We start from the raw sequence: 12382 nt of genomic DNA, 5'->3' as shown, positions 1-12382 counted from the left end.
CTGAAGAGGGGGGCGTGTAAAATTAATCAGCTCCTTTGCTTTTAGTGCAGCAAACTCTCTCCAGAAGTTCAGTTAAGATCTGTGAATGATCTAATATTGACCTAAATGACCGATGATGATAAATAAAATCCACCTGTGTGTAATTAGCTCTCCATATAAACGCACCTGCTCTGTGATAGTCTGAGAGTTCTCTTTAAAGTGCAGAGAGCATCATGAAGAATGAGGAAGACGCCATGCATAGATACTGTTGTGGAGGAGTTTAAAGCTGGATTTAGGTATAAAAAGATTTCCCGAACTTTAAACATCCCAAGGAGCACTGTGCAAGCGATAATATTGAAATGGAAGGAGTAAAGACCATTGCAAATCCACGAAGACCCCTCTAAAGCTCAACCAAGGAGGAGACTGATGGGAGATGCAGCCAAGAGGCCCATGATCACTCTGGATGAACTGCAGAGATCTACAGCTGAGGGGGGAGACTCTGTCCATAGGACAACAATAGTGCACAAATCCGGCCTTTATGGAGGAAGCCATTTCTTAAAGATATTACCGTAATAAAAACCCTCATTTAAAGTTTTCAACAAGCCACTTGGGAGACGGGGCAAACATGTGGAAGAAGTTGCTCAGGTCAGATGATACCAAAATCAAATTTTTGGTAACAATGCAAAACACAGCTCATCACCCTGAACATACCACCCGCACTTTCTAACATGGTGGAGGCTGCATTGTGGTTTGGGCCTGCTTTTCTTCAGCTGGGACAGAGAAGATGGTTAAGATTGATAGGAAGATGGATGGAGCCAAATAATGGATCATTCTGGAAGAAAACTGCACAAGACCTGAGACTGGAACAGCGATGTATCTTCCAACAAGTGTTAGAATGACCAGGTCAAAGTCCAGACCTGAATCTAATCAAGAATCTTTGGAAAGAACTGAAAACGCTCTCCATCCATCCTCACTGATCTCAAACTGTTTGCTTGGAGTGCAGGAAGCATGGGCAACTATTTCTGCCTCTCAATATGCAAAACTGATAAAGACATTCCCCAAGCCACTTGCAGCTGTTATTGCAGCAAAAAATGGCACTACAATGTCTTAACTCAAGGGGGGCTAACTTTGCATACCCTATTTCTTATTTTGTTTTTATTTGTTAAAGAAGTTTAAAATGCCCAATAAATTTTGTTCCACTTCATGATTGTGTCATGAAGTGATGGGTTTTCACAAAGAATTACTGGAGGAAAGTATTCTACATTACTGTTGTTTGTAGCTGGATTTATTTGCTGACAGATGTTCTGTACGTTGCAATCATTAATACTTTTAAATAGATTTCTAAGTTGTTTTTTTTTGCAATTCATTTTTGCTGGACAAGTTTACTGAGTTCCCCTGAAACACGAAAGCTAGCTAAGCTAAAAGCTGCTGTGAGACAACAAAACAAACGATTGGACATATTTCTGATTCGCTGATTTAGGAGTTAATGCAGGGGGGAGAATATTTCCTTGTCTTAACAAGTAGCCCCACGACTGCTGTCCCAAACTGATCTATCAAAATCCAACGGCAAGGAAGGCCATTTAATTTTGTAACGCCGCGTTGCTGCCAGGTGCTTTCAGGGCAAAAAACCTGAAAGTTACAAGTCGAGCACCCTTAGTGGCTCAAAGCTTTCCAGCATTGCTTCAAATTCTTGTTCTTCTCTAACGAACCTCTAAGACCCACACAGAACATCTTCAGACTAATACTGAAATTAAATTATAAAGAGATGAATTATATTGGTTATTTATCTGAACTCTGAAGACGAGATATACTCAATTTAATCACAAATGTTTGATCCAGGATCTAAAACCCCACTAAAAAAAAAAAAGTTTGGGGCAAGTTTAAGGAGTAGAAATACTGTTTGATAGTTTTTAATCTCTACACTTTTTGTTGAACATATAAACTTTAGTGAAAAGGGTTTCAGCTGAGCACATAGTGTGAAGAGCAGGTCACAGAAGAGACAAAAATCAGGCGCTGCAGCAGCCAATACAGTGTCCCTGTCGCACATTGAACAATGGTGAAAAAACGTGTTCGATAGAGCAGCCAGGTTAATGCCCTTTAGCTGTAAACATGCAAAAAAAGCTGTTAACTGACTGCATAGCTAAATGGAAGTGTACAGTCAAGCCTCGATCAGAACCCAGAACTACAACCCAGCGAGGACTTCCTCCTTTTGAACATCTTTCAATAAACGGGAAGAACTCTAACAAGCTCTTATAAAGGACGAGAGAGATGTCTCATCCATCAGCTGATGGTCAAAACTGAGTTTTTAGCTTATAGCTCTTTAATAATCAGCTGCTTGCTGCAAGATCTTTTTTTTTATACATATATGCATGGGCGTAGGTTTGCATAGGGACCATAGGGACATGTCCCTAACAAAATTTTGTCCCGACCTACTTATCCCTACCAATAATTCTATGTGAACAACATGTTTATAATTTACAATACAGTGTTTTTGCAGCAGTCACTTCTTTTCTCATAACTTGTAAATTGAAGACAATATTTTAAATTCTCAGTGTCAGTTCCTCTTATAGTTCCGTCGCCCATATGAATACAATAACTCTATTTGCAGTCCCTTGAATATGTTATTTTGCTTTGTTTTACAATACAGAGAATATCATCATATCAGATAAAAAAAAATAAAGAGTGGGTTTAACCTCTGTTTACCTCTGCATATCGCCTATAGAAAACACCGGATAAATGCACATATAACAGACATATTTAGACAATATTTGGTTAAAAAGGCATGTATTTATCTTCCGTCTTAGTCATTGGTAAGTTCAAATGTAACCCTTTTCAAAGTGTAAGGTTGTCCCAATTTTACATTATTCCGAGCCATTGATGCTTCAAACATTGATAAACAGCATCTTTTGTTTGTAGTGCTTATAAAATGTGTCTAAATGTAGCAAAAAAAATGCTGTTTTCTCTTTAAACGAAATGCGCCCCGATGCTCAAGCATAAAAAAATAGGAGCATGCATAATTTGTAGGATTAATGACATCAGACCAATTCAACTTCAGACCAATAGTGTCCCTACCGAAGTTCAAACCTACACCCTTGCATATATGCTCCGTTTTTGCGACCACAGCTACAGAAATGTAAACAAATTGTCTTTGTGACAGGTAACTAGGTGGTGAAATACCCAATTAAACATTTGCTTTCCAGTAAATAACTAACTCTTCTATATTTGGAGACAACTGTTAGAATTATTTATTTAGCCGAAGCAGTGAGCTTAAAAGGATCCAGGAATAGACTAAAAAAGTCTGAAAGAGAAGTCATGCGAAGTTTACAATCAAGATCACTTGAATTTACAACTGCTTTGTAACTAAATGAGACATGTGGACCCACATAAATGGGTCCACATGTGTCAAAACAGTAAAACAATAAACCCAATATTAAAAGAATGTTTGAATATTTTCTATTTTATTTGGAAAGTAAGAGCTTTATGAACTAACACTCCATGCTTTGCTGTAAAGAAGCTCCTTTTAACTGCACAGATTTTAAAGCTCTGGATTCAATGCAAGAGAAAACTATTGAAGCTTGAAAGTTGTTAAAATTGCTGTTCCCAAAAAAATTTTGAAACAATCCACTGGACTTTGTTTTCCAAGTTTGAAGACGTTTGGCTTCCAATCCAAGAAGCTTTCTGAATTCAAAATGACTAAAGTAGCATTTCAGTCTTATAGAGTAGCCAAACAAAGCCTTGTTATGGCTTAGAAAACATGCAAATTGAACTGAAAACAGGTCAACCGCTTAGTAATGGGGAGTCATTTGGGTGTGTTATTGGCCGGGCATGCACTGTACGATTTTTTTTTTTGCCCTTTTCGGGCCGATTCTCCAGTCATGCGAGAATATTTCAATCAGGCCAAGTTTCAGTTTCATGGTGAGTCGTGACCACCTCCCGATCAGGAATCGCAAGGATGGGAGAAAATCAAAAATTTTTGAATTTCATTCAGCCGCCGTAAGATCGCATCAGAGCGCTGGGCTGCACAGTGTAACAACATGCATCTTGATTTGTGACCTTTTAAGCCTTGCTGTTTCCTCGTACAGTTTGAGCTGTAGCTTCATGCAACAATTGAAAATATTGCACAGTAGATGCCCGGCTTTAACAGGCGTGATATTTTGACCACCAGCATGGCGATGAGGATTGAGATGATAGCTCTAACGCTGCGATATAGGTTTTTGAGAGCTGAAACCTCAGACCACCCCCTCTGTTTAAGGTTGTTTTTTCTCTCTTAACATAAGAGAGTGGCCTTCTTCACAAATCCTTAAATTGCTGCTTAAAAATAATGTTTAGTCACAGTATGACTAGCTAATGCTGGAATGGGGAAAGTTGCATATGAACAAAGTAAATATTTAGACACTCCCAGAGCAGATTAATAATGTGCCTGAAATTTTGACTTGCCCAGTAGGCACATTATGTAGAAAATATTTCACATTTAATTCTCTGCTGTGCAGAGAAAACATTTCATGGGGATGAAAGAGGTTCTGGCTAAAAGTCTAGCAGAAAAATTAGAGGAAGGCCAAATAAAGCAGATGTTTAGATAAGAGTTTATATTAACAAAAGGACCCGATAGCTTATTTCCCTAAATTAAATTTTACAAAGAAAAAGAGCAAGTTAAACTAAATAAATCACAAAAGATGCAACTAAAAGAACCCACAGTGTTTATCTTATTTATCAAATCTTATTCAACCATCAGATGTTCGGTGGTTCTTTCTTATAATGCATACATTCTCTTGATTGTATATTTAGGTAAAACAGAAGTTTCACAAAAAAAAAGCTTTTGGAGAACTTCTTCTGGGGTTTTAAATCTTGATACACGGTGACTTCTTAAATAACCAAGGCTCTGCGGCTTATGTTTAAATCAACACCCTCCTACAAAGTATCACAGCTTTTATTGGCGGGGCAGAGTGTGGGCTCAGTTTCCGTAGCTCATGTGGTTTTCATCTCATTCTGCTCTGCTGTACTTACAGACCCAGTGCTGAATGCAAGAAGTTCCACTTTAAAAGAAACTATATTCAAACATTATCCACAAATAATTAAATTTTATTGTACCACATTATGCTTTATATCTTTTTTTATTATTAGTCCCTCTGCTTTTAGAAACTGGTAATAATATTCCGGTAATTTCCCACTAAAAGCATTTGATTGTGTCCTGTGCGGTTGAACTCAATCAGGGACACTGGCGTTACCCTGTCTGTGTTCAAAATCTCTGTGGTGGTTTAAGTAAATCTTACTGCACTTTTTGCTGTAGCAAATTAAATAATTAACGGCTATATTAGGGCAGCAAGGATGGATGTGATTTGTGTAGTTAAACCTTCTCAATGTATTACAATCCCTTTATGAAAATGCTGAAAAAAAGCATAGAAAGTGGCAAAAAATAAATCAAATGAGTAACTTTAAATGACCTAATGATTTCTCTCGAGTTTTTGAACAGCAAACCCGTTCATTACAGAACCTGTTTGGAACTTGGCTGCATTCATAGCATTACATTTATTTTTCAGATGACATGGTAGCATCATCAAAAAATGCCTTTCCTTGTTATGACTCAACACAACGCTGAAATCCACACCCTTATTTCCTACACACATTCAGAACAGTTAGGGATTGAAAGGACGTTCTTTACTATGATGTAGGGCTACAACAATTATTAATCTTTAATCATGATTAATGAATTATTCAAATAATTGTTACGGTAACTTATTTAGTAATCAATTACAGGAGAATGGAGACTCTAACACAGAGCAATAATTATGCCAAAATTGTATCTATTCAAGCTGTTTTTTTTTTCTTCCCATCAATTTGCAAAACTCCTCAAGTGGCTTCACAGGCTTTAAATTCTGTATAAAATCTCCTTTAAGTGGCCTTTTTGACATCTGAATATTGATGATTAAATAAAATATTGACAGATTTACCTGAAATGTGTAATTTTTATATGAACAATGAAATACAAATAGTGGGAGCAGTGATGGTCAGGGGATAAAGCATGGCATGGCAACCGCGCGGCCGTCACAGGTTTGGGTCCCGGCCTTGTGAACTTTACCGCACATCTATCCCCTATCTCTACTCTACATATATATATATATAATATAATATAAAAATTACGTTTATTGTCATGTAGGTTTGGACTTACAAGGAATTTCACTTGGTGTTAATGGTGCAGATTAATTAGATGTATATACAGAATACAGCATTTATAGTTATATACAGTATAAAACATACAATGTACTATATACATTATATAGTATATTGCTATGTACTATACTGTATTGTACTGTATTGTTCCCAAACTGTTCTTCTGGTCTCCTTGCAGATGTTGCAGTAATAAAAGAAAACACCCACAAACAGTTTACAAGGACGCGGCAGGGCGCCGTGAGGCGAAGGATCCACCAAGTCAACGGACACAAGTTCATGTCCACTTTCCTCCGTCAGCCTACCTTCTGTTTCCACTGCAAGGAGTTCATCTGGTGAGGCCGACCAGCCCAATTCAATGTCCTTCATTTAATCATTTTGGAGAAAATCTAACCGTTTCCTTGCTGTGTTGCAGGGGTGTTTTTGGAAAACAAGGCTACCAGTGTCAAGGTGTGCAGGCTTGGTTTCCTCTGTGTTCTGCTGCCACAGTCCATTAATGAAGCAGATGTGACCATAACCATGTGTGTGTTTTCAGTGTGTACGTGTGTAGTTCACAAACGATGCCACCAGCTGGTTGTAACTGTGTGTCCACGGATGAAGAAGTCGGCCAAAGAGCAGGTAACAGCAGCCCGTTGGCCTCCGCGGCGCTTCCTTTGTTTTAGTTTTTTTTTAAACAGATCGTTGAGACAACCCTCCGGTTGGAAACATTTTAAGAATACATTTCAATTAATAGAGAATGTCCTAAAATAGCAGCCCAACTCCCACACGCAAGCTCACCCACACTGCACCTGCTGTGTTCAGCAGCCTTCACAGCTTCCTGTTTCAGTCTGAGCCGACCACCGAGCCAGAACGGCACACTTCACTAAACTTTCCCACATTAACTTTTGATGCCTTTCCATCTCTCTACTAATACACCCATCAATAACTTGAAAGTATACCAGAGCAAGTTTCTCTACTTGTAGATATTACAAAGCGAAAAGTAAGGTTCCACTTGAAACAAAAAGCTTGAACTCATCTGATAAAAGCAGACAGATCTAGGTAAAGGACTTATTTTCCTTCATAGAGTCTGTGTAGGTTTTCTAACTTATAGTAGCTGTGTTCATTTGTGTGAAAATATTCAATTAATGTGTTTTCTAACATGAGCATAACTCAGAAGAAAGAAACAGAGCCAAAGGCAGAAAGTTGTTGAAGAGTCATGACCCCAACACAGGGGTCATGTAAAACAGCTGTTGATAAAAAGGTTGCCACCTTTGAGCTTGATATGTGGATATTTATATGCTGACATTTTTTAAATGAGACGGAAGTAATTGAGGACCTTGCAAAGCACCATCATATGCAGTAATTGAAACGCTTGCTGCAATACGTCCAGTCTTTAAGGCTTTTTGCACAGTTATACCAGGAATGCAAATGCAATTAAACCTCAGTATTCAGTCACTGCATAAAAAAACACATACCACTTGTACTTCTTCTTGCTCTAAACTTTTGATGTTTTAGATCATTTATACAGCTATAATTATATCTGTTTACTGAATACCAGATTAGTTAGATTTTTTTTTACTTATTAATCAAAAATAACAAGCCTTTTAAAAATGTCAAAACAAAACTCCAAGTTAATATCATCATCTTAAGTTATTTTATTTCATTTGGATTAGATGGAGGCTCAGCTGTGGATGTGTTGTAAGGAAACACCTTGAAAATTTCAAATAATTTCAGGAATAAAATCAAGGACCTTAACAATTTTGGTTCTTCCTTGGTTAGAGTTTTTTTAATCTAATTGCTGAAAATGCTTAAAAATATAGTGGAGGATTTTCGTGAATAAAAAAAAAAATGCAAATGCAAACTCCTGTACCCGCTCTTGAGAGGGAACGAGCGTGCACAAGCCCATTTCTCCTTGTGCACACTCTGTTTAAAAGTTGCTGTTTGCATCGCTCATACAAGCTTACCTTCCAAAAGGACAGTCTTACATAAACATATTATCCGAATGAGGATCACTTATTTTGATGATCCACCCGAAAAAGAACATCCTCCACTATACCTTGAAGTTTGTGATGTTTTACTGCTAAGCACGGAGACAGGCTCTTTGTCCCAAAGAGGGATGTGTGTTGTTGGGAAAATGTATGGATTCACCAGAGAAAAGCAAAAGACCTTAAGATGCTGTCTATAGCTGTTACTAAGATTTTATAATCAATAATGAAAGAGGCCTATACCACTATGTGCTAAAAAGGTCACTCTGCAAGGAAGAAGCCCGTACTCTGATCCAACATATGGAATAAATATTTTACAAAGGGCAGAGAGCATAAGGTTAGGATAAAAGCTTTGTGGTCTTAAGAAACAAAATTACATCACTGCATTTGTATTAAAGATGGAGAATATGGCAAGCCTGTGAACAGATCCCTGCTGTGAAGTATGGAGTTGGCAGCATCATGTTGTGTGAGGAAGTGGTGCACTTTGCTAACCAGATTACATTATGACTAAAGAACACGTAATGGGAGTTTTGAAACAAAGTTAAAGCTGAGATGCATTTTGATAAATTTGCTACAAACCAGCTTTAGGACAAAAAAGTCAATGTTTGGGAGCGCCCAAAACATCTGATTTATAACACGGATATATTAAAATTGTTAACTCCAAAAAAGATATAGTTTTCTAAACGTGCTCTCTCTAAATTTTAATTTTAAAATCTAGATCATTTTGGTAATTCTGAATGTCGTAATGCAGGAAAGGTCATGCCTGATTAGATATCTGTCAGAAAAAAGTCACCTTTTACACAGACTATAAACATGTCACATTTAAACTTTATATTTGGAAGTTGCACATGGCATGTATAAACAAAACATGTATTATTTTTCATTTTCAGAGTGCTGTTTTCTTTTGTTTTTATGTTTTCTCTGAATTAACCTATTATACATGTTCTGGTTTGTTGAGTCTCTGCTGTGTGGTTGCAGGATACAACTCAAGGTTTCAGCATCAACGTTCCTCACAAATTCAGCATACACAACTACAAGTCTCCCACCTTCTGTGATCACTGTGGTTCGCTGCTGTGGGGAATAGTTCGGCAGGGCCTGCACTGCAAAAGTAAGGGTCGGCTTCTCTGATCATGCCTTTTATCTAGGGTTTATCTCATTTTTCTCTTTTCTTTCTTAGTCTGCAAAATGAACGTTCACATCCGCTGCAAAGGCAACGTTGCCCCAAACTGTGGAGTCAACAGCGTTGAACTAGCCAATAAGCTTGCAGAGATGGGTCTGCAGGCTGGAGGGCTCTCCAAACGGAACACCATGGTATAAAGACTTTAGTTCCACACATGGCTGTAGGTTGTCTTTTTCATTAGGTAGATCTTGAAAAGTGTGGATTTTCTTTTCTAACAGGTTAAAGATCCAAGGAGGGCATCATCTGAGAGAAGGGAGAGTAGCATCACAGAGGTCCAGCCAGAAACCCCTCGGCTGGGAATCTCAGACTTCACCTTCCTTCAAGTTCTTGGGAAGGGTAGCTTCGGCAAGGTGGGAATGACTGGGAATAAGAATGAGAAAGAAAGAAAGATGGGATGGAGATTCACTCATTTTTAATATGGAAAAATTTATTTTTTACAGATATAAATGAAAAGAAATTTCTTCCAGAAACACAGCAGTTATTTTACAGCCTAAAACAAATTGTTTATGTGTTTGGATGTCCAGAAGGTGGCCTGGGAGAGTTTATAGGCGGCAATTGGTCACTAGTTAAGAGTAGCTTAAGTTAGATTTTGCAGCTTAGGTGGTTGATGCAGATACAAATATTAGAATACATATTTTTTAATTTCATTAACAACTTAAAAAAGTAAACTGTAAGATGCAACACTTTTTTAAAAATCTTTTAGCAGTCCTGTTTTTGTTTTTGTCTTATTTAGTGGCAAAAAAGACTAAAAACAACCGGTGCCTTCTAATAAAGAAACTTCTTCTAAAAAAGAAACTTATAAATAAATTATTCAAGTTAGCAAAATAAAGTAAGTTAGCCCACGTCCTTGTTGCTGTAAAGACTAAAGAAGGTCAAGAAAAAAATATATACTTTTTTGTATTTTAAGACTTTAGAATGCTAAATCTCTGATAATTTATCTATAACTTTTGTAAAAAAAATTTGCCTGTTTATTGAAAAATTGTGTGAATAGCTTATTGACAAGCAAAAAAAAAAGTTTTTGCAATTTTAGTAAAATAAAAATCTTTTTTGTCTCCTTAAATACTTTAAGGCCCTCATGGCAAAATGTTTGGATACCAGTAATGTTGGCTGCATGTTTTAAGGCTTTAAGGAATTGAGTTTGCACTAAAATCTCATCAGATGCGACTGAAATACTTCTGAGATTACATTTTGAAAATATATTTTGCTTTTCCCTTTCTATTAAAGTGCTCAGATGGCACAGATTGTAAATCTCAATTATTACAAATATTTTTTCGTCTACTTAATATTTATCTTCCCCAAACTAATGATTAAGCACTTTAAGTTACTTACAGAACTGCAGCAAATATCATTTTTTTTAAGTAGAGCAATCAGGAAATCAAGCAGATTGACCCGGTTAGGCAGGAATTTCCCTGCTGCACATGTCTAACCATGTGTCGTGCATGTTGTGTCTGCAGGTTATGCTGGCGAAACTAAATGGCAAAGATCATGTCTTTGCCATCAAGGTGTTGAAGAAGGACATCATCCTGCAGGATGATGATGTGGAGTGCACCATGACAGAGAAGCGGGTGCTGTCTCTGGCCCGCTGTCACCCCTACCTCACGCAGCTCTACTGCTGCTTCCAGACACCGGTCAGTACAGCATGAAGCCTCCTGATCTCAGTGGAAAATCCTCCTCCTTTATTTCTGATTCATCCCGATTTCAGGAGAGATCGATACGTAACAGTTAACAGCACTTTATTTTGTTTTCCCTCGTCTGAGGTTGTCAATTTAGCGTCACACACTGACATGAAGACTCTGCTGAATGATGATTGGTCAGTAAAAACAATCAGCTACAGCCTCTCACCGCAGTTTATGCATCAAAACACTTCGTTGTGTCTTAAGCGCATTGATAAATTACTCTTTCTTTGACCTATAAAAGTAACTAATTAAATTGTAAAATCAGTACTTTAATAGATGCAGAGCTAGAGAGAAAATCTTTTTTTTTTTTAAATACATATTTTGAAACAGGGAAATAAATATTGTTGAAAAGAACAAAAATACACGTAGACAATAATTTTTCAAAATATTAGGTGCTTCTGCTTTTGTTATATCAGCTAAATGAGAACAAAGTAGATCGGTAAACAATACCTGGCGTGCCAAGATTCCACAGTTTAGGGACAAAACCAAAATCTCTTGCTCTAAACTGTTGAATTTGACAAAAAAACAAAGCAAAGATATCGGTAAAAATCTAAACTGGTTGCTGAAATGGACAGAAATCTGCTATGGGGATTTCAGCTCAGGATGTGTTTATCTCAGGCCATTTCCTACCCATCAGAATGTGTCCTTTTGGCCCTACTTGCTGACGCCTGTGATTACAGATCGAGACAAAGTCAGATGCTTAAAGCAGCGTAAATGACGTCTAAAGCAAGCAGCCATTACTACCTTAAAGTCATCCTGGGAATGTTGGCCTTTTGTCCCCTCTGCAGCTCCGTAAAAGGACACCATGCTTGATGACACCATATTAGTTTTTATTACATTTCTCAGTTGGTCAGCAGGTGGCAGCAGATTTCCAGCCCTTTATCTTAGAGATTGATTTTGGAGCAGCAGGGCTGTTACTGAGGCTCAGACACTGGGTGCTCATAATCTGCTTTAGATGCCTGAATCATTTCTGACCTACTTTCAACCCTTCCTTGGAAGAGTTGAATTGATGACACGATTGTGCTACCACCTTCTTTTTAGTTAATTCAGCGTTTCTTTCTTATCAGCTCTTTCCTGGTAATCTGCCGCACACACATTGTTGCAAGGCAGAACAATTCGCTGTGCCATTGCCTCATTGCAACAATTGTTAATTTAGACTGGTGTGTACGTAAATGCTGGTTTTGGTGGTGTGGAAAAAAGAAGAAGAGGAAATGAGCAAGACTTGTGGTTACGTCTGTAGAAACGGACATAGGTGTAATTTGTTTAGTTTTTTTTTACTCTGTCGTTTGTTATCAAGGTAAAAGGTTTGCATATCGCTATTGCTGAACATTCTAACAATAAATTATAACTATAGTAGAACTGACAACATTTTCTTGAAGGTTCATTGTAGAAAAAGAAAAAAACCTTCATGCTTTATT

At 37.5% G+C, this 12382-nt stretch overlaps 1 protein-coding gene across 1 annotated transcript in view; it reads left to right on the top strand.

Annotated features, from left to right (window-relative positions):
* The window catches only part of prkcha (protein kinase C, eta, a), a 41676-nt gene that overhangs the window by 9138 nt on the left and 20156 nt on the right, over positions 1-12382 (top strand). The window contains exons 3-9 of the mRNA XM_038286267.1: positions 6326-6479; positions 6560-6594; positions 6680-6762; positions 9087-9216; positions 9286-9419; positions 9507-9638; positions 10743-10916. Of these exons, the coding sequence (XP_038142195.1) occupies positions 6326-6479; positions 6560-6594; positions 6680-6762; positions 9087-9216; positions 9286-9419; positions 9507-9638; positions 10743-10916 (842 nt within the window). The remainder of the gene's footprint in view (positions 1-6325; positions 6480-6559; positions 6595-6679; positions 6763-9086; positions 9217-9285; positions 9420-9506; positions 9639-10742; positions 10917-12382) is intronic.

This window comes from Cyprinodon tularosa, unplaced genomic scaffold, assembly GCF_016077235.1.
Source record: "Cyprinodon tularosa strain WSP-4 unplaced genomic scaffold, ASM1607723v1 ctg222, whole genome shotgun sequence".
Taxonomy (NCBI): Eukaryota; Metazoa; Chordata; class Actinopteri; order Cyprinodontiformes; family Cyprinodontidae; genus Cyprinodon; species Cyprinodon tularosa.
This window is presented reverse-complemented; position numbering and strand designations above follow the sequence as displayed.